Here is a 21009-nt window from a genome sequence, read left to right as displayed (position 1 = left end):
AACGGCGTGACCCCTTCCGCAGCACTCAGGCAGGTAAAGTCATCTTATTTTAGGGGGAGATGAACACGTAAGAAGGGAAGTTCTTGACATCTCTTGTACGAGTGGGCAGCAGCTGACACAGACAGCTCAGAAACACGCTCCACCGTAAGCTGTGCGCTACATCAAGTTTATGCTCCTACTGAGGCGAAGACCTTAGTGCTCAAGTGAAGCAAAAGAGGACTTGTGGGTACTTTTTGATCCATCTATTTCCTGTGGTGCGCTCCAGCCCAGATGGCTGGTGGTTTGGTATGGCCATTCTTTACAGAGCTTGGATATCCATCTGGTCAACTGTGTTCTCCATGATCAGCAGGACTAGGTATCTAATCTGGATGCAGGCTTTTTCGGGGAAAGGCCTAGAGGTCTTGGTTCATAGCCTGCTCAACGGCAGCTGTGGGTGCCCCAGCCCCAGCTCTCAGCCTAGACCAAGGCCAAAGGTCTCCTTGGGCCTTGCCACCTGCCATGTTTACCCAGCCACAGGGCCTCAGCTGGGCCCAGCCCAGCCCAAGTGAGTCACTGCACAAGAGGCGGGTACCACCCTTACTCGAGCAGGAACCAGCTGGGACAAGGGCCATCACCTTCGTGGGAGAACACAGTTTCGGCAGCGGCTGGAGGACACAGCAGCACCCGACTGCAGGTAAGAGCTGGCCTGAGCTGGGTAAGCAAGACCTGCCTCTCCCCTCCTGGGGTGTGCTCTCCTCACTCAGCTCTGGGTCGGGCTTTAGGGTTGGGGATCTGTTTGCATGGTCATTATGAGGACCCAGGTCCTTACGACTGTGCTCAAGGCGGTGGGACCCACACTCTGCTCCTTGAAGTGGGTGCTGGGAAAGCCCAAGCCGAGGCTGCTTCCGCGACCCCAGACCTCCACTCGTTACTTCCCTCTCTGCCTGAAGCTGTTTTTCTATCAACCGTCTCCTTGCCACTATAAGGAAAAGCCTGCTAGAGAAGCGGGCCAGGGCCTTTCCCTCTCTCAGAAGTGGTTTTCGCACCTAGAGACTGGAAACGGGCCAGTAGGGAGAACTGCATGAGGTGATGGACATGGTGAGGCATACGCCGCCTCCACGTAGCAGGGGCTAGGAACAGGGAGCTTAAATGAACCTGCTGTTTGCTGGCCAGGGCCCAAGCTAGTAACAGAACCTACCACTATCTCTCACCTGGGCTCCCTGCTTCCATCTCTGCCCCTAGTCTAGTCTCAAACATCAGCTAGACCACAACACTGCTGCTCTCAGTTCTCCAGTGGCTCCCACCTCACCTGGGTAAACATGCAAGTCCACGCAATGACCACAGTCCCTATAGCATCTGGACCCTCTCACTACTTCTACTCCCCCTTGGCACAGCCTCCCTGCTCCAATGCTCTCTAAATACAATTGGCACTCCCACCCCAGGGCCTTTGCATGGCTGTGCCCTCAGACTGGGGTGCTCTTCCCATCTCTTTAGGCATTTACTCAATGTGCCCCCCTCGCTTGAAATGAGGCTCTTCTGGTTTTCTTGTTCCCCAACCCCGCTCCACTCCCCCTGCCCCAGCACTTCCCACCACCCCCACAGCCCACAGTCACAAGCTTATTTACCCAGCTCCCACTAGAAAAGGGCACTTCTCAAGGAGCAATTTTCCCTTTGTTCGCTGCCTTATTGCTGGCACCGAGAACAGCACTTGGACTTCGGAGGCCCTCGGAAGTTATGTATTGAATGAAAGAACAGAGAACTGAATGGCTATTACGGGCCAGGCACGGTGCTAACTGCTTCCCATACACCAGCTCTTAATCAATCTGTGGAGCACTATGGTGCAAGTACTGCTACCCTTATTAAAGGCAGAAATGACGCCCCAGAGCCAGCCTGCGCTCCTCTCTGCAGGTCACAGGCAGTCCGTCTGAACTTGTCCTGCTCCTACCCTACCTCCTCTGGACCTGGCTTCAGAAATGTGATTTGTGAAGTAGATGCTTTTTTCTGGGGTGGGGGTGGGGGGCATGCTCGTGGCCTAGCAACAGCCTTTTCTATTCCAACTCACAACTCCCTGGGCTAATTTGGCCCTGCAGGAGCTATTCCTCTGACACTCTAACCCACGCTTCCCTCCCACACGCTGTCTTCCCAAGGATGGATGAGCTGTCCACAGGAACAGGTGGGAGTCCCACAGCTTCAGCTCTTTGGAACAAAGTGTTCTCATTCCAAGTTCAAAGCTGAGGCCTGAAAGCCCTTTTCTTTTCAGCCCTGGTGATCTCCCAGGGACCCGCTTGCCGTTGTTTTAGTGGGAGCTCATCCGTACAGGAGTGCCGGAAGGAGACCTGGAAGCGGCTGTGGGAAGGAAAATTCCTCTTGGAGGGAAGGGCCTGCTGGGCTCTCCCGGAAGGCAATTCTTAGCAGCAGAGCCAGAGCCCTCTTCCCGAGGAGCTGGCCAGCCTTCCACTCTCCCCCGCCAGGGCGGCATGTCCTCTCCCTTTCTGGGCCGGGGGCAGTGTCCAGCAGCAGGGAGGTTTCACTCTCTGATAGTAAACACAGAGACTTTCAGGCTTTCTTTCCCTCTCTGTCTGCTTTTCCAGTCCTTGAAGAAACATTAACCAGCCGCCTGCTGTATTAGCACTGGCAATTCATAAATGAGTGATGATCCCTGACCAGTGGGGGAGACAGGCAAATACAGAGAATTCCAAACCAGGAAATGCAACAGGTCCTGCTCACAGTAGGTGCTTAATGAACATTTACACAATGCAGGATTAATAGATAAATATGTGAGGCGCTGTGGTCTGGAGTGTGGAGGGCTGCCGACCTCTGTGGGCAGGTGTGTGTGTGTGAGGATCTGGGGGGAGGGTGAGAACTGAAGAGGGGAGAAGAGTTCACTGGATGAACCAGGCGGCGGCGGAAGGCAGGAATGGCACTCAAGTCAGAGGGAACAGCACCTGCACAGCTGGGAGGCACGCGCTAGCCAGCTGCACGCAGGACTCGCAGGTAGTCTGGAATGAATGTCATCACAGAGCTGGACGAGGGAGGAGGTGAGCCCACGGGCGTCGCCAGGAATGACGGTGTGGAAATCTGACTGCCAGGTTGAAGTCTAGGATTTATCCTCAGGGCAAGAGCTGCGTGTAGCTTCGAGAGGAGGGACAGGCAGGAGCTGAGGGGGACTCCCACATTTCTGGTGCAGCCCAGAGGTGGCTCTGGCGGGGATGCTGTGGGTTGGTAGCGCTGCTGGGCAAAACCTGTGGGCTCCCTTTAAATAACCTGCAGGAGGCATCAGGACTCCCTGATAGGCACGGGCCTCCCTATCTCTGGACTGGCATCCTCCACCCCGACAGCCTGAACCTCCATCCCGCAAGGCCCAGTCAGGGTCCTCCTTCCTGGTTTGCCGTGGCCTTTCGCATGCACTCTCTCCTGACCGCCTGCCTGCATGCCTTATAATGGGCAAAGGGTCTGGTCTCACTGGGGGAAGCCATCAGGCCGTCCCCTTCCGTGGGCAGCAGGGCCCAAACACTCAGTCACAGGGAGCCAAGGTGAATCCGCGTGGGGCAAGGCGGGGCATTTTCAGCTCTGCCCTCCGTCGGGAGTCAAAGCCATGCCAGAAAGCCGGTTCCCAGAGACGAGAAGAGTGACGTCACACTGGGTAGGAAACACACCTTAGAGGAGCTTCCGAAACCAGAGAGCCAGGGAGGCTTCCTTTTCAGTACCAGCAACGAGCAGGGGGAGCTCGGCGCACAGCCTCGGCCTCCGTCCCTCCCGCGGCTGCCTCAGTACAGAAGCCTGTAGGTCAGGAGGGGACGGCTCAATGCACCCCGCTCCCTCAAGGGCAGTAAATAGCGCTCAGAGGCCAGGTGCGTGAGAGCCAGGGCCCACTCGCCCCCTAGGAACGCGACTGGACCCGCGTAACCTCCAACGTGGTGAAGGGGACAGGGAGCCCGACCTAGCCTTGCCATCCCTTATTCTGCCGCTTTACCTGATTTCTTTTTGTGGTTGCCGGCGCCACCCATGGGCGCCTGGAAAGCCTGAGGCCCGGCAGACTCTAGCGACCCACCCAGCCAGCCCCACAAGCGGCGTGAATGAAGACATTTTCCGCTCCGCGCGGCCGCAAAATGTCTTGGGAACCGCTCGGAGGCTGGCAGCGAAACGCATGCGCCCCAGACTCCACCGCGCAGCTAGCGGAGGTTCTGCGCAGGCGCCGTAGCCCATAGCAACCGGCAGAAGGCGCTTTCCGCCGTTTCGAATGGCGACGGTGTGGTAGGCGGAGTCTTTTGGGGGTCGTGCAGCGGTGTGACGCGTGGGTAGTCTGAGGCCAGCAGTGGAGGGCAGATCCTGGAGACCCTCGGGGCTCTCTCCGATGCCACTTATCAAAACTGCAAATAGAGATCTAGGGAACAAGCAGGTGCAGCCCGAGGCTACAGGCGACGACGACTCCTGGGTAAAAAAATAAATAAAAATCGATGTCAATAGGATGTCATGTCTTTATAAAGGAGAAATGAAGAAAATGAAAATAATTTATAATAAAAGAATATGTAAACGCTCACACTGGATTACTTCCGATCACGCTTGTATCTAATTTACCAGTGGGTTTGGATTTATTGGAAGACAATATGCAACTGAACTGCTCCAGGAGTTTATATTTGGCACCTTTTAAGAAAAAATTTATTTGAAACGCAGAGTGACAGAGAGCAGGACAGAGAGGGAGAGACATCTTGCCAACTGCTGGTTCACTCTCAAAATGCTGGCAACAGCCAGGACTGGAGCAGGCAGAAGCCAGGAGCCAGGAACTCCCTCCTAGTTTCCTACATGGGTGGCAAGGATCCACATACTTAGGTCATCATCCTTCTCAGGCACATTAGCAGGGAACCGGATTGGAAGCAGAGCAGCCAAGACGAATCAGGCACTCTGATGTGGGTTGTGGCACTCCCACCCATTTGACCTCTTGACTCAATGACTAAACATATTTGTTTGCAACTGTGGGGTCGCTGTGACATCTACAAATGCAGACAGACAAAGTGGTTAATCCCGATCCCGTACACTCCTAACAGGCCTGGAGCACAGCACATTATTCTCCCTGCACACCTGCTGGCTTGAGTAGCCAGGCCACGCTAGTGCATCTGAGTTTTGGGGCATGCAGGAAAGCATATAGTTCGTGATCTCCCTTTCCTTCCAGCTTGTCCCAGGTAGGCCCAGGATCTAGATTCTACAGCCCAGTGTCAGAGGATCATGATGCTATGGAGTTTCTTTTAAAGATTTATTTATTTATTTGAAAGAGTTACACAGAGAAGGAGAGGCAGAGAGATAGAGATAGACATCTTCCATCCGCTGGTTCACTCCCCAATTGGCTATAATGGCCAGAGCTGCGCCAATCTCAAGCCAGGAGCCAGGAGCCTCTTCCGGGTCTCCCACGCGGGTGCAGGGGCCTAAAGACTTGGGCCATCTTCTACTGCTTTCCCAGGCCATAGCAGAGAGCTGGATCTGAAGTGGAGCAGCTGGGACTTGAACCGGCGCCCATATGGGATGCCAGCACTGCAGACAGTGGCTTTACCCTCTACGCCACAGTGCCTGCCCTTACTATGGAATTTTGTGAGGGAAGGCCATAGGCTCAGGAACCACACAGACTGGCTCAAACCCCAGTGCCCTCCTTTCTAAAGCGGGGATAATAACACCTTTGGCTGTCTTTGTCCCGCCTGAGTGTAGCCTGGCACCCTCACCCCTCCTCATGCCCTGGACTCTGCAGGTGTCTCAGGGAGCAGCCATGTCCGCCCTGTATCCATCTCTGGAGGACCTGAAGGTGGACCAGGTCATCCAGGTAAGCCATCTGCTACAGGATGTGCGTGGATGGGGTTTGGCATGCTCCAGCCTGGAAGCCCCTCCCTCCCTCCATCCCACTGCCCTGTGGTCCCAGAGAGGGTTTGGCACCTTGAGACTTTGGAGCTCAGAACTTGGTTCAGAGATGGGCCTTGCTACCTGGGTTGTGATACCTGGGGAGTGTGGGCCCCAGGAGAACCCCCTCCCGGGGATGGGCACATCTGCAGAAGCCAGTCTCTGTGAGCTCTGAGGGCACGCAGGCCCCGCCCCAAGCTGTCCACACATGCATTGCCTGGACCCGCAGCTGACCGCACTGCCCGTGCTTCCGCAGGCCCAGTCCAGGATGCCTGCCTTGCTGCTCCCGGCGGCAGCCACCTCCACGTCTCCAGGTGAGTCTCATGCACCCCACAGCCTGTAAGACTCTCCCTGCCCCACCCCCACTGAATGCTCTGTAGATCCTGGAGGGTCCTGGGCACCGGGAGAGGCTTTGAGGCGCTGGGGAGGCCTTGGTCTGGGGCAGGGCGGTAGCAGCCCGAGGCCTTGGCCTCCCCTCCTCTGGCGGTTTCCAGGTGCTCATCTCTCACTCGCTACCCATGCACATGGCCTCGCATGCATTCCACCCTCACCAGAAGCCTTTAAGGGGACACCGGGAAAGCTGGCCTAGTGAGGACAAGGACTTTCTGATCAGAGGAGCCCTGTACCCTGGGGAGGTCCCAGGAGGTGCTCAGGTGGTCCTGATGCAGGTCCTGTGGTGGCAAACTTGAACTCAGGGCCTGCACTCGCCCTCCCACAGTGTGGTCTGTCTCCCCCACATTCTGGGGTGGGGGTACCCTTGGGTCAGACACCTGCCCCCTCCCAGCCACAGACTGTGGATGTCCTGAGGCCTCAGCGCCAGCACTATTCTTGGTGTCCCATGTCCAGTCACAGCTGAATGCCAAGGTGGTAACTGATGGACTTGGTGTCCCAGGCCAGCCCTGGACAAAGGCAGACGCCTGCCCTGCAGATCTTCAGAGGAGGCCACATCGCCAGCAAGTGCCCCTGGGGAATGAGTGCTCCCAGGGACCCGTGGCAGTCCTGGGAGGAAACAGCATCCTCACGCTCCATCTCTTCTAAAAATGCACGGCCACACGGGAGTGCGGCAGAAAGGGTCGTGGCCACACCCTCAAGTAACACCTCTCTGCTTCCTTGCTTCCCTCCCCAACCAGTTTTGTACCCAAACCTGGCGGAACTGGATAGTTACATGGGCCTTTCCCTCTCCAGCCAAGAGGTCCAGCAGAGCTTGTCTCCAAGCGCCGAGGGGAGCACGGTGCGTATCCGCCTCCTGCCTGTCTTCCTGGTCTTGCCACTCCGGCAGACCTCCTGTGTCCCTGTGTTTCTGTCTCCTCTTTCCCCCAGGATTCTTGGGGCTCTGTTTCTCAATGCACTTTCCATTGTGAGCCCTCATGAAAAGCAGCCTGGGGTTTCCATGGTTTCCTGTGGGGGCCTGCCCTTTGACCTCTGGCTTCAGGCTGCCAGATGGGATATAGAGCCCAAGCCTGGTGTCCCCCAGTGCAGGCTGCCTGTGACACAGGAGCAGCTGCGTGGACAGAAAGACCTGAGAGGGCAGGGGCTTGTCACCCACGATGTCATGTTTTATTTCTCCCTTTCTAGTCTGCATGCCCGCTGCCCCTTTTCCTCCTTACTGCGCGGGCTGGGTCTTCCAGTGCTATTTAAGAGTAGTCGGGAGAGTGGACACCCCCACCTCGCCCTGCCTCTTAAGGGGAAGTGGTCGATAAGTTTTTATACTTTTAGCTTAATTTTTTTATAACAAAAATAAAATTGAGTCCTTCTGTCCCCAATTGCACCTATTTGCTGTGAATTTATTTTCCATTTTAAGTGGTTTTAAACTTTTTTTTCCTGATCCCAATTTCCCTTGGAAATTAGTCCCCTTCCTGCATCCCGGTCCCTGGATGTGGACTTTGACGCCCCCTAGTGGCCCCACGAGGCCACGTTCCCCTGGGCTCCTGCGGAAAAGAGCTGCGGGGGCAGGACCACTCCACCTCCTTTCCCCATCCACACCCCTATCCGTGGTGACCCCGGTGGTAGGGGGCCCCCGAGGGCCGGGCTAACCCCTTTGCCCTCCTGTTGTCTGCAGGTAGCCGTCTCTGGCTCCTGGGCAGGCCAGGTAGTGGCACCCGTGTCCGGGAACAACCTGGGCGTCCGGCGTGCGGAGATCAAGCCTGGGGTGCGGGAGATTCACCTGTGCAAGAACGAGCAGGACAAGATTGGGCTGCAGCTGCGCGCCATCGACAAGGTAGGCGGCCCGGCGGAGCCCGAGAGCAGGCGGCACTCTGGCCCCCAGGGCTGCTCCCCAGTGCTGGCTGGAGGCAGGAACCCCACCCCTCCACCCCCTCCACCAGACCCTCCATGGGCCGTGATCGTCGGAGACCGCCTTCCTCCTGTGACCCTCCCTGCGATCCTCCATAGACTGTGGGAGCCAGGTGCCTCTGGGAGAGGCCGTGTGGCACAGTGGTTAGGGTGTGGCCTCTGGCCAGGTGTGAAATCCTGACTCCCCTCCTCCCAGCTGTGCAGTTGGGAGTGATTCCTCCTAGGAGCAGGGGACCATTGCACCTGCCGGGGAGCTGTGGTCCTGGTACCCAGTAAGCCCCAGGAGCACTCGGCGGAAAGCCACAGCTTGGAGGAGTGCTCTGAGCCCAGGTGGGACCAGGGACACTGACTCTGGGACCCTGCCTCTCCCAGGGGGTGTTTGTGCAGCTGGTTCAGGCCAACACCCCCGCGTCCCTCGTGGGGCTGCGCTTTGGGGACCAGATCCTGCAGATCAACGGGCAGGACTGCAGCGGGTGGAGCACAGACAAAGTCCACCGCGTGCTGAAGAAGGCGTTAGCCGAGAAGATCGTCATGGTTGTTCGTGACAGGTGAGTGGCCAGGCCCGAGGACCGCTCATTGTGACCCAAGCTGTGTCCCCAGCCAGGCCCAGCTCACCATGTATCCCCCGCCAGGCCATTCCAGCGGACTGTGACCATGCACAAGGACAGCGCAGGCCATGTGGGCTTCTTCATCAAGAAGGGCAAGATCACCTCCTTGATCAAAGGGAGTTCCGCAGCCCGCAATGGGCTGCTCACCAACCACTACGTGTGTGAGATCAACGGGCAGAATGTCATCGGACTCAAGGTAGGCGACGCCGCAGGGCTGCTGCTTCCACACCCTCAGGCTGCCGTGAGCAGGAGACAAAACAGGGTGCCCAGTGCATAGGAAGCACTCAATAGACAGCAGCTGTGTACTGACCTGGGCGGCCAGCCGTGCCACGGGAAGAAGGCGAGGATGAGTGTGCCCAGGTGGCCGCGGGCTGCATGGCCACCCCTTTCCTTTGGTGGCCCTTGGTGGTGGCCTCCATACCCCTGTTCATAGGAGTCTTTTAGAAAATGGTGCTCATCTCAGGAGTGGGGTGTTGCATCGCTACAAAGTGAGAAGGAGCAGGGGGTGAGGGGGTGTAGGGCCAGGGCTGGAGGCCGAGTGTCTTCTGGGCCCACGGGCAGGGAGGAGCCATGCGAACCTGTGAACCCAGCACCACATGAGCCGAGAGTGGCTCCTCATTTGGCCTGTGATTTCTGTGAGTGCCCCTTCCCACCCTGCAGCCACAGCTCCCTCTGCAGAAGGGCCTGCATGGCTCAGTCTTCTCATCTGGTCGTCTGCTCCCCACCGGGGCCATCACCGAGCCACCCAGGCACAAGTCTGCCTCTGTGTGCTTGGCAGGCTCCTCACTGCCTTGGAGACTTGTTCAGGTGGCTCACGCCTGCCCAGGGTGTCTCCTGCTGCCACCCCCTGGCCCGTCGTCCAGGGTCGGGCAGGGTGCTGCCCAGGAAGCTCACCAGAGTTAAAACGTCTGTTCAGGGTTACAGGTTCTGAACAGCTTGAGCTTTCCCACCACAGAGACCCCTGCTCCTTTCAAAGCTTCCAGCTCTGTGATCTCAGCTCTTCTCCGAGCAGCCATTCAGAGCTGTGGCTCTGTCCTTCTCACTGGTGGCCCAGGATGTGGTCATGACCTTGTCCACTGCACCACAGGGCCTGCTTTTAGGGACTGGATTCATCCTTTGCTTGGGCCACTGCAGCTCTGCGTCTCGGGATTGTTTATCTTTGCAAAGTTTGGTATTTCCACCCTGCGGCCATTACCAGTCCTTATTAGCACACCTTCTTCTTTGTTCTGGAACAACTAAGGTGAGCATATCTGGATGGCACAGGTGCGAAGTGCAGGGCGCTCGGCTGGAGTTGGGGCCAGAGGCTCTACCAGGCCCTAGCCTCAGGGTTTGGACTGTCTGGCACTCCTTGCTCAGTAACTGTTAATTATCTTTTAAAAATCATTTATATATTTATTTGAGAGGCAAAGGGACAGGAGAGAAAGAAGGAGATGGAGAGAATGCTTCCATCTGCAGGTTCACTCCCCAAATGCATACAGTGACGGGGCTGGGCCAGGTGAAGCCAGGAGCTAGGAGCTCAGCCCAGGTCTCCCATGTGGGTGGCAGGGACCCAAGTACTTGAGCTATCACCTGCTGCCTCCCACGGTCTGCATTAGCCGGAAGCTGGAGCCAGGAGCTGGAGGCAGGACTTGAACTCAGGTACTTGGCTGTGGGATGCAGGTGTCTTAACCACTAGGCTAACCCCTCCCCCGCTGTGCCTTTTCATTTCTTGTTCTCTCACCATGATCTGAGTGGCTTCTGTCAATGACACATAAGAGGAAGGGGGTCCCCAGGCTGGATCAGGCTGGCCAGACAGCAGGGTCCTAGGGCAGGCAGGTGCACCTGATGTCTCCCACTGGATGGTTACTCCCTTGTGCTTTGGGCCAGAACCCAAGTGTTCCTGGTGCCAGAGAGATGGGATGGAAAGGGAAGGAGAATGAGGTTTGTGTGGCTGTGCTGTGTGTTGGGGCCACAGCATGTGTGCACCCCGTGCCTTCAGGAGAGTCTGGGGAGCGGCCCACCTACTTGACCCGGGTCCTGAGGTGGGAGCCCACAGTCTTGCTCAAGAAAGACCTCACCTGCCAGGGTCGGAGGCAGCCTGGCATCAGGTGTCAGTGCCACCCTCTAGCATCCACACAGGGGCCTGCAGAGCTGCCCAGGCTCCTGGTTCCCAAGAGTGACTGCTCACTGGTTTCCTTTTCAGGACAAAGATATCACAAAGATTTTGGGCACAGCTGGGAATGTCATCACCCTGACCATCATCCCCTCTGTGATCTATGAGCACATGGTCAAAAGGTAAGCCTGCCACCTGCCTGCAGTTCACCTTGCACCTCCCGGCCCAGCTGGGCCTGCCCTGCCCTCCCCTCCTCTTTCTCTTCCTCCAAGGGGGGCTGTTGGCTGCTGGAGATTTGGTCTCAGATCTGGGAGTGAAGGCCCACAGTGGGTGCACAGGCTCTGCGGGGTGGGCAAGGGGAGGACCTGGCAGCCTTGCCCACTGTCACTCTTGCTATCTCCAGGTTGTCCCCAACCCTGCTCCACCGCACCATGGACCACTCCATCCCAGATGTCTGAAGCCACGAGGCCTCGGGCCTGCCCACCGTCCTGCAGGTGGGGGCAGCTGCCCTGGGCTGACAGACAGATTGCAGCTGGCTTCTGCCTGGGGTTGGGGCCACCGTAGGGGTGGGCAGCGTTCCAGGCGGGTGGACATGAGCTCGGGAAGGGATCCTTCCATTATGCACAAAGCTCTCCTGGGAGTCTGAGACACTTGGCTGGGCTGAGGCACTTGGTCCTGGTTTAAATGCTGGGCATGTAGGCAGCCAGCTGCACACTTTTCAAGATTCCGCCTGAACCAGGAAAACAGTGTTGAGAACTCTCAGTGAGAGCGTTGCTTTGCCCTTATGTGATCTTCCACACGGTCTGCACGCAGCCGTAATCCTCACTGTCTTCTGATTAAAGATTTGATTTCAAACAAGATCTTCTTCTCAAAGATCACAGAAATGCATTGTCTCATGACAAGCCAGGGCTGGTTTTCTTTGAAACTGACCCAGGCTGCGTCGCTGCCCCCAAGAGCGGTGATTTGGTTCTGTCCGTCACTTGCTGCCTGCTGGCTTGGCGCAGGGATGGCTGGAACTGGGGGGACTGTGAGGACTGTGGGGCAGCAAGGCTGGGAGGGGAAGCACTAGCTTTGGGGGTCCCCCAGAGTGGCCCTGGCTGCTTTCTGCATCTGGAAATGGGCATGAGAACCCACCTCAGAGGCCGCTGGGGAAGGCAGTGTGCTGTCCTCACGGTGCCCGGCAGCATCTTACGCCAAGGGTGGGTGGAGGGAGGGGGCTGTAGACCCTGTGCCTGACTTCCCATGGGAGTGGCACCCCGCGCCTTGCAGGGCCTTAGGGGCTCTCTGCTTCCCCCTGCATCAGGGCAGAGGCTGCCACCTCGCTTTCCCTGTGCTGGGGAAGACACCAGCCCCGCAGCCCCGCCTCCTTAGAAAACCACCGCGATGTAAAGAAATAGCCGAGGGCCTCGCCATGTTTTCATGCTTTAATTCAGAGCTGTCTGAGGCAGGTACAACTCTGTCTGAACAAAGGACAAAGACGACGACGAGAGTGATGACCCCTCCCCACCTCCCCCCTTCCCACATCCCCTGGACTCACTGTCAAGGGGATGGCCCAGTGGGAGAGTGCAGTGTGACCCGTGTGCACTGTCCCCAAGGTCAGCAAGGGAGGTGTGGGCCTGCTGGGCACAGGCCCCTTGGAAAGCCTTGGTCCCAGAACCTGTGGTTTGTGCCCGTGCCCCTCCCCCACAAAGTGCTGCCAGACCCCCGTGTCAGTGGTGAAGGAGAAGCGTGTTCCAGTGAAAAGCTCATTATTCCCTTGGGGGATATCTGTACTGACCTCCACTCAGGGCCAGCTCTCCCATGTGGAAGCCCAGGTTCAACTCCCAGTTTCTTCCTGAGCCAGGACAGGTGAGCTGCTCTGGCCAGGGCTATTGGAACTAAGGAGAACTCGCTTCTGGCTGCTGGATTCCAAGGGACCAGCAGTTCCAGAAAGTGGATCCTGGGGATATTGCTCTGCAGGGCTTAATCAGCAAGGAGCTGGGGAGAGGGAGACTCCAAGGATTTCTGCTCCAGGAGCCATGGGCGGGAGGGCAAGGTCCCACCCACCAGCAGGAGGAGGTATAAAGCATTAAGCAGGAAGGCAGAGGGGAGCATTGGAGGACAGTGCTCTCAACAGGAAGCCCAACCCTGACCCTAGCCTGGTCACCCCAGCCCCACACCCTGTGCCCTGGGACTGGGAGCCTGAGCCAGCAGCTGCTGTGTGCCCACCACTTGGAGCACAGCACTGCACCTTTTGCATAGATGCGGGATTCAGAGTGCACACACACAGGCATGCATGCACGTGGGAGCCGGGCCAGGGCCACTGGGCCAGCGTGGCTCCAGAGTCTGTCCCAGGGATGGGCAGTGAGCTGCCTCCTCCACCCGCAAGGAGAAAGGCCCTAGGAGGCCCCACCAGAACCCCTAAAAGAGAGCATCCTCAACACAGTGGTCAGGACCCCCGATGACCCACACAGGCAGGCCTCAGGCCCAGCGATGCTCAGCCCTTCACAAGGGCTTTCTCTAGCAGGAAAGCAGGAGCAGAATGGTCCACGGCCCCAGCCCTGCCCACGTCCACCAACACAGACACGACGGCAAGGCCACACACAGCAAGACACAGACAGGAGCAGGGGGCCACAAAGCTTGACTGAATTCCAGTGGTGAAAATATATAGGCTTTATGTTGTCAAATATAGTTCATACATTTATTTTCCCAGCAGAGCTTGGGCTATTTCTAAGGAGATGCTATGCGTCTCTGTGAGCACATGGCCAGGGGGGCTGGGTCCGTGGCCAGGCCTGGCTTGGCTTTGGATTGGTTTGTCCCTTGCCTCTCCATGACACAACGCAGTGTTCTGTGGGGTACCCCCAGCCAGGCCCCAGTCATTTGGGTTTGGTTATGGTTGGGGCGAGGGGGTTCGTGCTCCCCAAAAGCTGGTTGGTCTGAGCCCCGATCGAGGCATGGCAAAGGGGGCCTGTGCCCCATGGCTGGGGTGGCTGCTCACGCCCAGCCCATGCAGGTGCCCCCTTGAGGGCAGGGCCCAACAGTCAGGCAATGGCTGCTGGGCAGCAGGGAGAGGGGCAAGCGACCTTGGCAGAGAACCAGAGTGGCCCCTAGGCCAGGGGGGCAGGTGAGACATGGGGTCCCACCAACCTCGCAATGTGGGTCTAACTTCTGAAGACGGGGTGGGGTGTGCAGGTGGCTGTGACCCCTGTGGGGAAGAGAAGCCATTTTGTTTTGTAAAATAGCAAATGTCAGCAGCTTTGCTGGGGGACTCAGACGTCTCGGTGGAGGAGGAGGGAGACGGCGAACCTTCTCAGGCTGCCTGGGATTAGAGAGTGAGCAGGGAAGCTGCAGGCTCCTGCCCAGCCTGGCACACCCCTGCCCTGGGGAAACACATCCCAGGGCGCCCTGCTTTGGCCTGGACCAATATCATGGCTTTGATCCTCCCGTCTTGTGACTCTCCTGCTGGGATTCCCACCCTTCCTCAGAGGCGGGGGGGTCTCTGAGTTAGGAAACCTCACCCTGAAAGTAAGCAGCCAGCCACCTCCTCGGAGATCCAGGGATGGGTGAGAACCACACGTCTCAATGAGAATAGTGCAAAGCAGGAGTTGGGCCCGAGGCCCCTGGAGACATTTGGGGTGGGCTCCAGGGGCAGTCATGGCCTCGGGCTTTTCCATCGAGCTGAGGATTCCTGAGTGCAGCCCCTCACTGACTGCACATGAGGGGCCTCGTGTCGGGAGGCGGAGGAGCCCCGAACCCTACGTCCTCTTCTTGGGCTGATGAATTCTCCAGACGGGAGCTGGGGCTCAAGCACAGACTGTCGGGCTACGCTATCTCCCAGGAAGGATGATCCAGGACAGTCCGAAGCGCCAAGAGGAGAGCGGCTGCTGGGAAGGCCTGGGATCAGCAGACACCAAACCCGCGCTGCTGCCTGCCCCCACATGGTCTTTCCTTAGGCTCGTGGCCTTGACTGTGCTTCTGACTCCCACAGCGGGGTCAGGTTAAGGAGGCTGGATCTTCAGTCCTCGGGTCAGATACCTGCCCTTGGGGCCCTGGCTGCCTCAGCTGAGCAGTTACTACTGGCTCAGAAGCCTGGGTGGAGGGCGAGGACAGGCTTGGGAGAAGCATGGAGAGAGCAGTGTGCAGGCCAGGGTGGTGCAGGCAGGGGAGGCCTGGACGGGCAGTGCAGCCTCCCCCAGATACACACAGCCAGAGACTTCCTGAGCTGGGTCTGCCCTGTCTGCAGGGCCAGGGGGACAGAGGGGCCAGGCTGGGACCCTCACCGCCTTGTCTTTCTGTACTTTGCCCAATCAGGGTGCCTCCCTGCCTTTCTCTTTGTCAATGTTTTGGGGTACCTCTCCCAAACCTTATTACCAGTCCCAGACACTAATATCCTGGGGAGAAAAAAAACAAACCCCCAAAAAAGTTCCAAACAAAAAACTAAATAAATAAGATGATGTCCCAGGGGGTATGGGTGGCGGGGGAGAGCATCTCTACGATACAATCACTGGTCAGGCCGCCTGGGACGGGCCCCTCAGAGCTGGGAGCCACCGCCTGCAGAGCTGGGACCCGGCTGGCCCAGCGAGCGGCAGCTGATCCTGCGGATGGAGTGCAAGGCCACGGTGCAGCAGCCCCGCAGCAGGGAGCTGATGTTGTAAATGGGCTGGCCCTGGCGCCGCTGGGAGCGGCAGAGCCAGGCCACCGTGGGCACGGCTGGCACCACCACAGCCAGCAGATCCACGAGGTAGTGGCGGCTCCAGTAGCTCTTGGGCTCCTTCTCAGCAGAGGCTGCTGCCTCTTCCTCCTCTTCCACGGGGCACACCACACTCACTGATGGGCCAGGGTTGGGGTTGGCGCTGGGATGGTGTGGGGTAGGCCCACAGGTGACGGGCTCCGGGGCCTCGAGCTCATCACCCACCGTCACCACCACTGCTGAGTTAGGGTCTCTGGGCCCTGGGGGGTGGGGGCCTGGCTCTGGGCGCCTGTCCTCTGACTCGAGGACTGTCCCGTAGACCTGGGCCTGGGTCACTTTCTCCAGGATGGTGTCCAGGTCAGGTTGGTACTGTGCGAAGTCTGTCTGGATGGCACGCTCCTGCATGCAGCTGGCCTGCACGCCAGCCTCCATGCCACACAGCAGCTTCTCGTAGGTGTTGCTGGCGGGGAAGCGGGGGCCCAGGCTGAAGGAGCCGTGCAGTGAGGTCTCCTCCGGGCCGCAGTCCACCCCCGACGACAGCAGGCTGCTGGCCTCCAGGGCGTCCGTCCGGCTCAGCGAGTCATCTGCGGCTGCGTAGCCGCTATCTGCTCCATCCTCGGCGGAGGCGCTGGGGGGGTCCCCAGGCTGGCGGTCACCACAGACAGCTGGGTCACTCAGCTTGGTGTAGGTGGAGCTGCGGGTGAGGGAGCGGGCGGGGGAGCCGCCGGCTGACTCCCCGGTGCCGTCCTCCTTGGCTGTGCCACTCTGGGCCACCTCTAGGCTGTGCAACAGCGTCTCCAGCTTCTTGTTCTGGATGTTGATGTCCACGAAATACTGCTGCAGCCCCTTGTCCTTGTCAATCAGGTTGTTTTTGACGGTGTCAATGACCTGCTTGAGCTGCTTGATCTCCTTGCGGGCCTCCTTCAAGGCCAGCTGGGCCTCCACGCGGTGGCACTCCTCCTCAATCCAGTCCTCCTGCATGCGGGACAGCTGCATCTTCAGGTCATCAATCTCAGTGTCCCTGCAGGCAGATGACACGCATAGGCTCACTGCCTGCCTGCCCTGCCACGGCCACCAGGTCACCAAGGACAGGGGCTCAGAGCTAGCGACAAAAGCAGGAACTCAGCGCCTTATTCCTCTTTGTCTTCTACAGGGTGGAGTGAGCATGGGTGGGGAGTGCAGCCCAGGGGTGACACAGGAGAGACAGTGGGAGATACTACCAGCACTCACTCCCCAGAGGCCAAAACGCAAATTAATTTAAGGTTTAAATCAATCATCAAGACAACAAGGAAGATTCTCAGGTTTCAGGGGCTACTGCTTTAAAACCTAACACAATCTTAATGTTATGCACATACTCACACACAAGGAAACCTCTGCTCTACAGAATGGGATGTGGCCATCAGAGAAGGTTGTGAAAACATCCCTGGAGGAACATTTGACAGGAGGCCCCTGGGGAGGGGAGTGAGGGCTGGGGAGGGCTTGCTGATGGCTTCACAGCCTCCCTCAGTGGAAGGATGAGAAGTGGTGGATGGGTGGAAGGGGAAGTGTGAGGACAGCAGGGTTATCTTTTCATCGGTGATAGAAATTTCTTCTTTGTAGCTACCACACAAAGGAAAGGCTGAAGAGAGAAACAAGAAAGACACAGAGCTACCCTTGGCAAACCAGACAATGGGCAGGCTCAGCTACCCACTGACCCACTCAGACTCGTTCAGCTTCCCTAGTCACAGGCAAGTCCAGGGCATAGGGAGGGAGGTGAGACCAAAACAACAACAACAAACCTCAGGGCCAAGCCTGTGGCCTAGCAGTTAAGACACTGGTTAGGGTACCTGAGTACCATATCAGAGTGCCTGGGATTCATACCCTCTTCCAGCTCCTGACTCCAGCTTCCTAACAATGTGCCCTCTGGGAGGCAGTGATGATGGCTCAAGTTCTGGTTAGGAACACTGCCATGCAATTGTGTGGTTCCAGTTACAGGGAATTCCAGAACAGACAAATTCACAGAGACAGCAAGAGGAGGTTTCCAGGGACCTGGTGGTTGCAGAGGAATGGGAGTGCCTGCTAATGGGAATGGGGATTCTTCTGGGAAATAACAAGATTATGGAATGACAGTGGTAAAGACTGCACAATTCTATGACTCCAAGAACCATCCAGTTGAACACTGTACCTTGCTGAATTGTATGGTATGTCATTTATATCTTAGCAAAGCTGTGATTACATTTTAACAGGACAAGAATAGAAAGTGGTGTGTTCTCTGCTCTGAGCTCCAGCATCCGGCTCTGGATAGGCTGTGTGTTTGACAGACACTATCCAGGGAAGGATGGCTAAGATAAAAGGTGCCCAGGGGCAGCCCCAAATTGTCAACCATAAGAGCAAAGCCACCAGGCTGCCAAGACCAAGACTGGAGGTCGGGATAGAGCAGCTTCAGCTCCTTGCATCATCTATGGGCAGGAAGTTGGTAAGGAGGAAAGTTTCTGGGGCTTGAACTGGTGGACCAGGAGCCTTCTGGAACTCACTTGGGTGGAAGCAAAGGTGGGATTAAGGGTAGTTTCCTCCAACAGAAACAGGTAAGCCAGAAAGAAGCCCTGTGCCAGGAGCCAGGGCATAAGTCATAGCCCAAAGGGGCTGCTAGGAGAGCTCTGACACAGGTGGGAGGCCCAGACAGACAGGCTGTTAAGGGGAATCACTGACCACCTGGCCCCAAGCAGCTACCCAGAGCAGTCCATGGGAGTAGCTGGGGTTAGAGGTAGGGGCACTTTGCCCATAAATGGGCTCAACTCAAAGCGGCCTTTGTGCTGGGAAGGGAGAGAGTAAGTGGATGCTGGGAAGCCCCCGACCACTCCTTCCTCTTTGAGTGCCTCAGGGCCCTGGTTCAGGGTGTGGAAACAGCCATCGGCTCCCAGCCGTGCTCACCGGTCCTGGAGGCGGTCCTGTGTGTCCTTCAGCCGGGCCTTCAGGTGCCGGATGCATACCTCCTTCTGCTGCAGCGGAGTCAGGTACTGCTCTGGGGTCGGGGGCTTGATGCCATGGTTGTCACTGCACAGCGTGTACTTCATGGAGCGCCTGCAAGGGGACACCGTGGCCAGGGAGGAAGGCCGCAGTCAGGCGAGGCACAGGAGCAAGGGGACGTGGGCCTGAACACCACCCCCATAGCTTGGACCTAGGCCTCCTGCACAGGCCCATGTGGGCAGAACTCCCAGCCCTCTGAAAGGTGAGTTTCAGCAAAGCCTGGCTGTGTGAAGTATACAGGTCAGGGTGGGAAACTCAGGATCCTCCAGTGAGGGGTGGCGGACAGGTCACAGGGCCCACCTGTGAGCCTGGTACCATCCTGAGCTTCACCAACACTGTCTATCAATCCTCACAGCAGTCTGCACACACACAGGGCCTACATGGCTCGCCAGCTTGACATGCTAGCACTGGCCCAGGCCCCACAGATGGTACCAGCGGTGCACCCAGAACCAGGCTTCCTACCTCCTAGCCCACAGCATGAGTTTGTGGGCTGGAGGTTGGGGTGGGAGGTGCAGACCCTGAGTCTGCATGGTGGACAAGCATCTCACTGGGAACTTTCCAGAGCTGAGCGCAGGTGTGGCCTGGGCATGGGGCAGCCTACACACAGGTCCAGCTGTCTCCAGACACTCTGATCACTTGCCCCTTACCTGTCCTCACATACATGTAGGCAGGTACCACATGAATGCCCACAACCTGGGTGTGTGGGCACCTAGGTCCATCAGCTCCTAGTCGTAGGTACCTGCACACCCCATACCTGTACACACACCTGGGCCTGTACTTCCTCATTATCGTGCTGCTGTCTTCACAGGCCCACGCACATGTTCACTCAGCCTCATGTTGGTGGCTCAGGCCAGTCCATGTGTGGAGTGTCCACAGCGGTACTCTGTGTGCATAGTTTTTCTAGCATAGGGCGGCACTTGCAGTACCTGTGCACACACCTTGGCCCCACCAGTGCAGAGGAGGGGGTGTTTCCACCCAGAGCAGATGAGGAAGGGATGCCAAGGCTTCCATGAGGCAGGAGAATGCCCTGTTCCACAGCAGACGATGGTCCAGCGGCTTCCACCTGCAGCTTCCTGGCTGCTGGTTGTCCCATTCAGAGAAACCTCTTTGGGTCTTGGCTTTAAAACCTGGGCCCCCTGGGAGCCGGTGTTGTGGCACAGCTGGTTAAGCCACTGCCTGCAACACCAGCATCCCATATGAATACCAGTTGAGTCCCAGCTGTTCCACTTCTGATCCAGCTCCCTGCTAGTACAACTAGGAAGGCAGCAGATGGTGGCTCAAATCACCATTTCCTTCAAGTCAGGCCAAAGCCCTAATAAAGGCAGTTACTGGTCATCGGCCACCTAGAATGTATAGGTGGTGTGTGGAATCAACTCACGGAAGCCTTGAGGTTATGAGTTCCATTTTACAGATAAGGCAATGGAGACTCAGAGACAGGATGTGAGGGAATCCAAAGCCCATGCCTGTCCCCCATACTCCCCTGCCTCCCACTTGCATCTCAAGGATGGGGAACAGGATGGGGGACTGCCTCACTCAGCTCTGACTTCCTGGTCTTCACAGGCCCCCAGTGCCCCTGAGCCTGTCTTTCCAACCTGGTCTTACTTTTCTGCAAGTCTCCGTCTACCTTACCTGGCGTCACAACTTACAAACACCGCACACACTGGTTAACAGGTTTTGCTTTCGGAACCAGCTCCACCTCTGCCAGTTTCTCAGTGTCTCCCTGAGACGTTCAGGTTCCCAGCCAGCAGGCCAGGCCTGGAGAGCAGGGGTTGATTACCTGGGCGTGGGGCTGCTGTCGCTGCCCTTGCAGGAGCCCGAGTTGCTGCTGCTGCTGAGGGAAGAGGTGCCGTAGGCATCCCGCACGCTCACGGGAGGAGAGGTGCGCCTGGAGGCAGGGAGAAGAGGCAGGTGCTCACTCTGGCTGGTGGGCAGTTGCGGACACTGGGCGAACACTGCCAGGCCGCTGCGGCCCAAAGTGCCCCCGCTTTGGGATCACCGCCGGGGACAGAAGCAGAGGGGAGGAGATGCACAGACAGGGGTGACAGAACAGACAAGGCAAATCAAGATGGAAAGCCAGAAGGAGGTCAGTCCTCCCGGCTCCCCAGGGATAAGCGTGCAGGCTGGGCAGGGTGCAAGCCAAGGGTGAGGTCCCATCTACCCTCACCCAGGGTCCTCAACTCTCAGGGTTCCCCTAGCCTAGGGGAGGAGATGTCTACATGGATAGAGACATAGGTAGAGAAGAACGGGGTGGACAGCAGTGGGGAAAGGAGGAGGGCCCGTGGGGGTGCCAATCAAGGAAGGCCAAGTGCACCCGAATGGGCAGCTATAGGATTAGCCTCAGGTCAACAACAACACTGATGAGGCTGAGTCTGGTGGGAACCCAGTGGCTTAGGCCCTCAGAGCACTTTTTTATCTACCATGTCATTGAGCTCTTAAATAACTCCAGGAGGAGTGAGAACAAGCTCATTTTAAAGATGGGA

At 57.6% G+C, this 21009-nt stretch overlaps 2 protein-coding genes across 11 annotated transcripts in view; one reads left to right on the top strand and one right to left on the bottom strand.

Moving 5' to 3' along the window:
• Nucleotides 1-531: 531 nt before the first annotated feature.
• Nucleotides 532-11714, top strand: SDCBP2 (syndecan binding protein 2). 2 transcript variants are annotated; one of them, XM_008256191.4, is made up of 9 exons: nucleotides 532-673; nucleotides 5717-5788; nucleotides 6119-6176; nucleotides 6993-7093; nucleotides 7922-8080; nucleotides 8527-8702; nucleotides 8787-8958; nucleotides 10945-11036; nucleotides 11258-11714. In XM_008256191.4, exons 2-9 carry the CDS (start codon nucleotides 5735-5737, stop codon nucleotides 11310-11312), a joined length of 867 nt encoding a protein of 288 aa, XP_008254413.1. In that variant the 5' UTR covers nucleotides 532-673; nucleotides 5717-5734; the 3' UTR covers nucleotides 11313-11714. The 2 variants fall into 2 exon arrangements, with proteins under 2 accessions (XP_008254413.1, XP_069908084.1); XM_070051983.1 differs by lacking the exon at nucleotides 532-673 and having other exon boundaries at nucleotides 5692-5788.
• Nucleotides 11715-12264: 550 nt separating this feature from the next.
• The window catches only part of SNPH (syntaphilin), a 37803-nt gene continuing 29058 nt past the window's right edge, over nucleotides 12265-21009 (bottom strand). For 5 of the 9 annotated variants that reach the window (XM_017341719.3, XM_070051981.1, XM_051845165.2 and 2 more), the window contains 3 exons: nucleotides 20307-20513; nucleotides 18434-18583; nucleotides 12265-16544 (listed from right to left, as the gene is read on the bottom strand). In XM_017341719.3, the coding sequence (XP_017197208.1) occupies nucleotides 15365-16544; nucleotides 18434-18583; nucleotides 20307-20513 (1537 nt within the window). In that variant the 3' untranslated portion in view covers nucleotides 12265-15364. The remainder of the gene's footprint in view (nucleotides 16545-18433; nucleotides 18584-20306; nucleotides 20514-21009) is intronic. The other 4 variants (XM_008256195.4, XM_070051982.1, XM_051845166.2 and 1 more) reach the window with 1 other exon arrangement.

The sequence above is a fragment of the Oryctolagus cuniculus genome, chromosome 11 (genome assembly GCF_964237555.1).
Source record: "Oryctolagus cuniculus chromosome 11, mOryCun1.1, whole genome shotgun sequence".
Classification (NCBI taxonomy): Eukaryota; Metazoa; Chordata; class Mammalia; order Lagomorpha; family Leporidae; genus Oryctolagus; species Oryctolagus cuniculus.
This window is presented reverse-complemented; position numbering and strand designations above follow the sequence as displayed.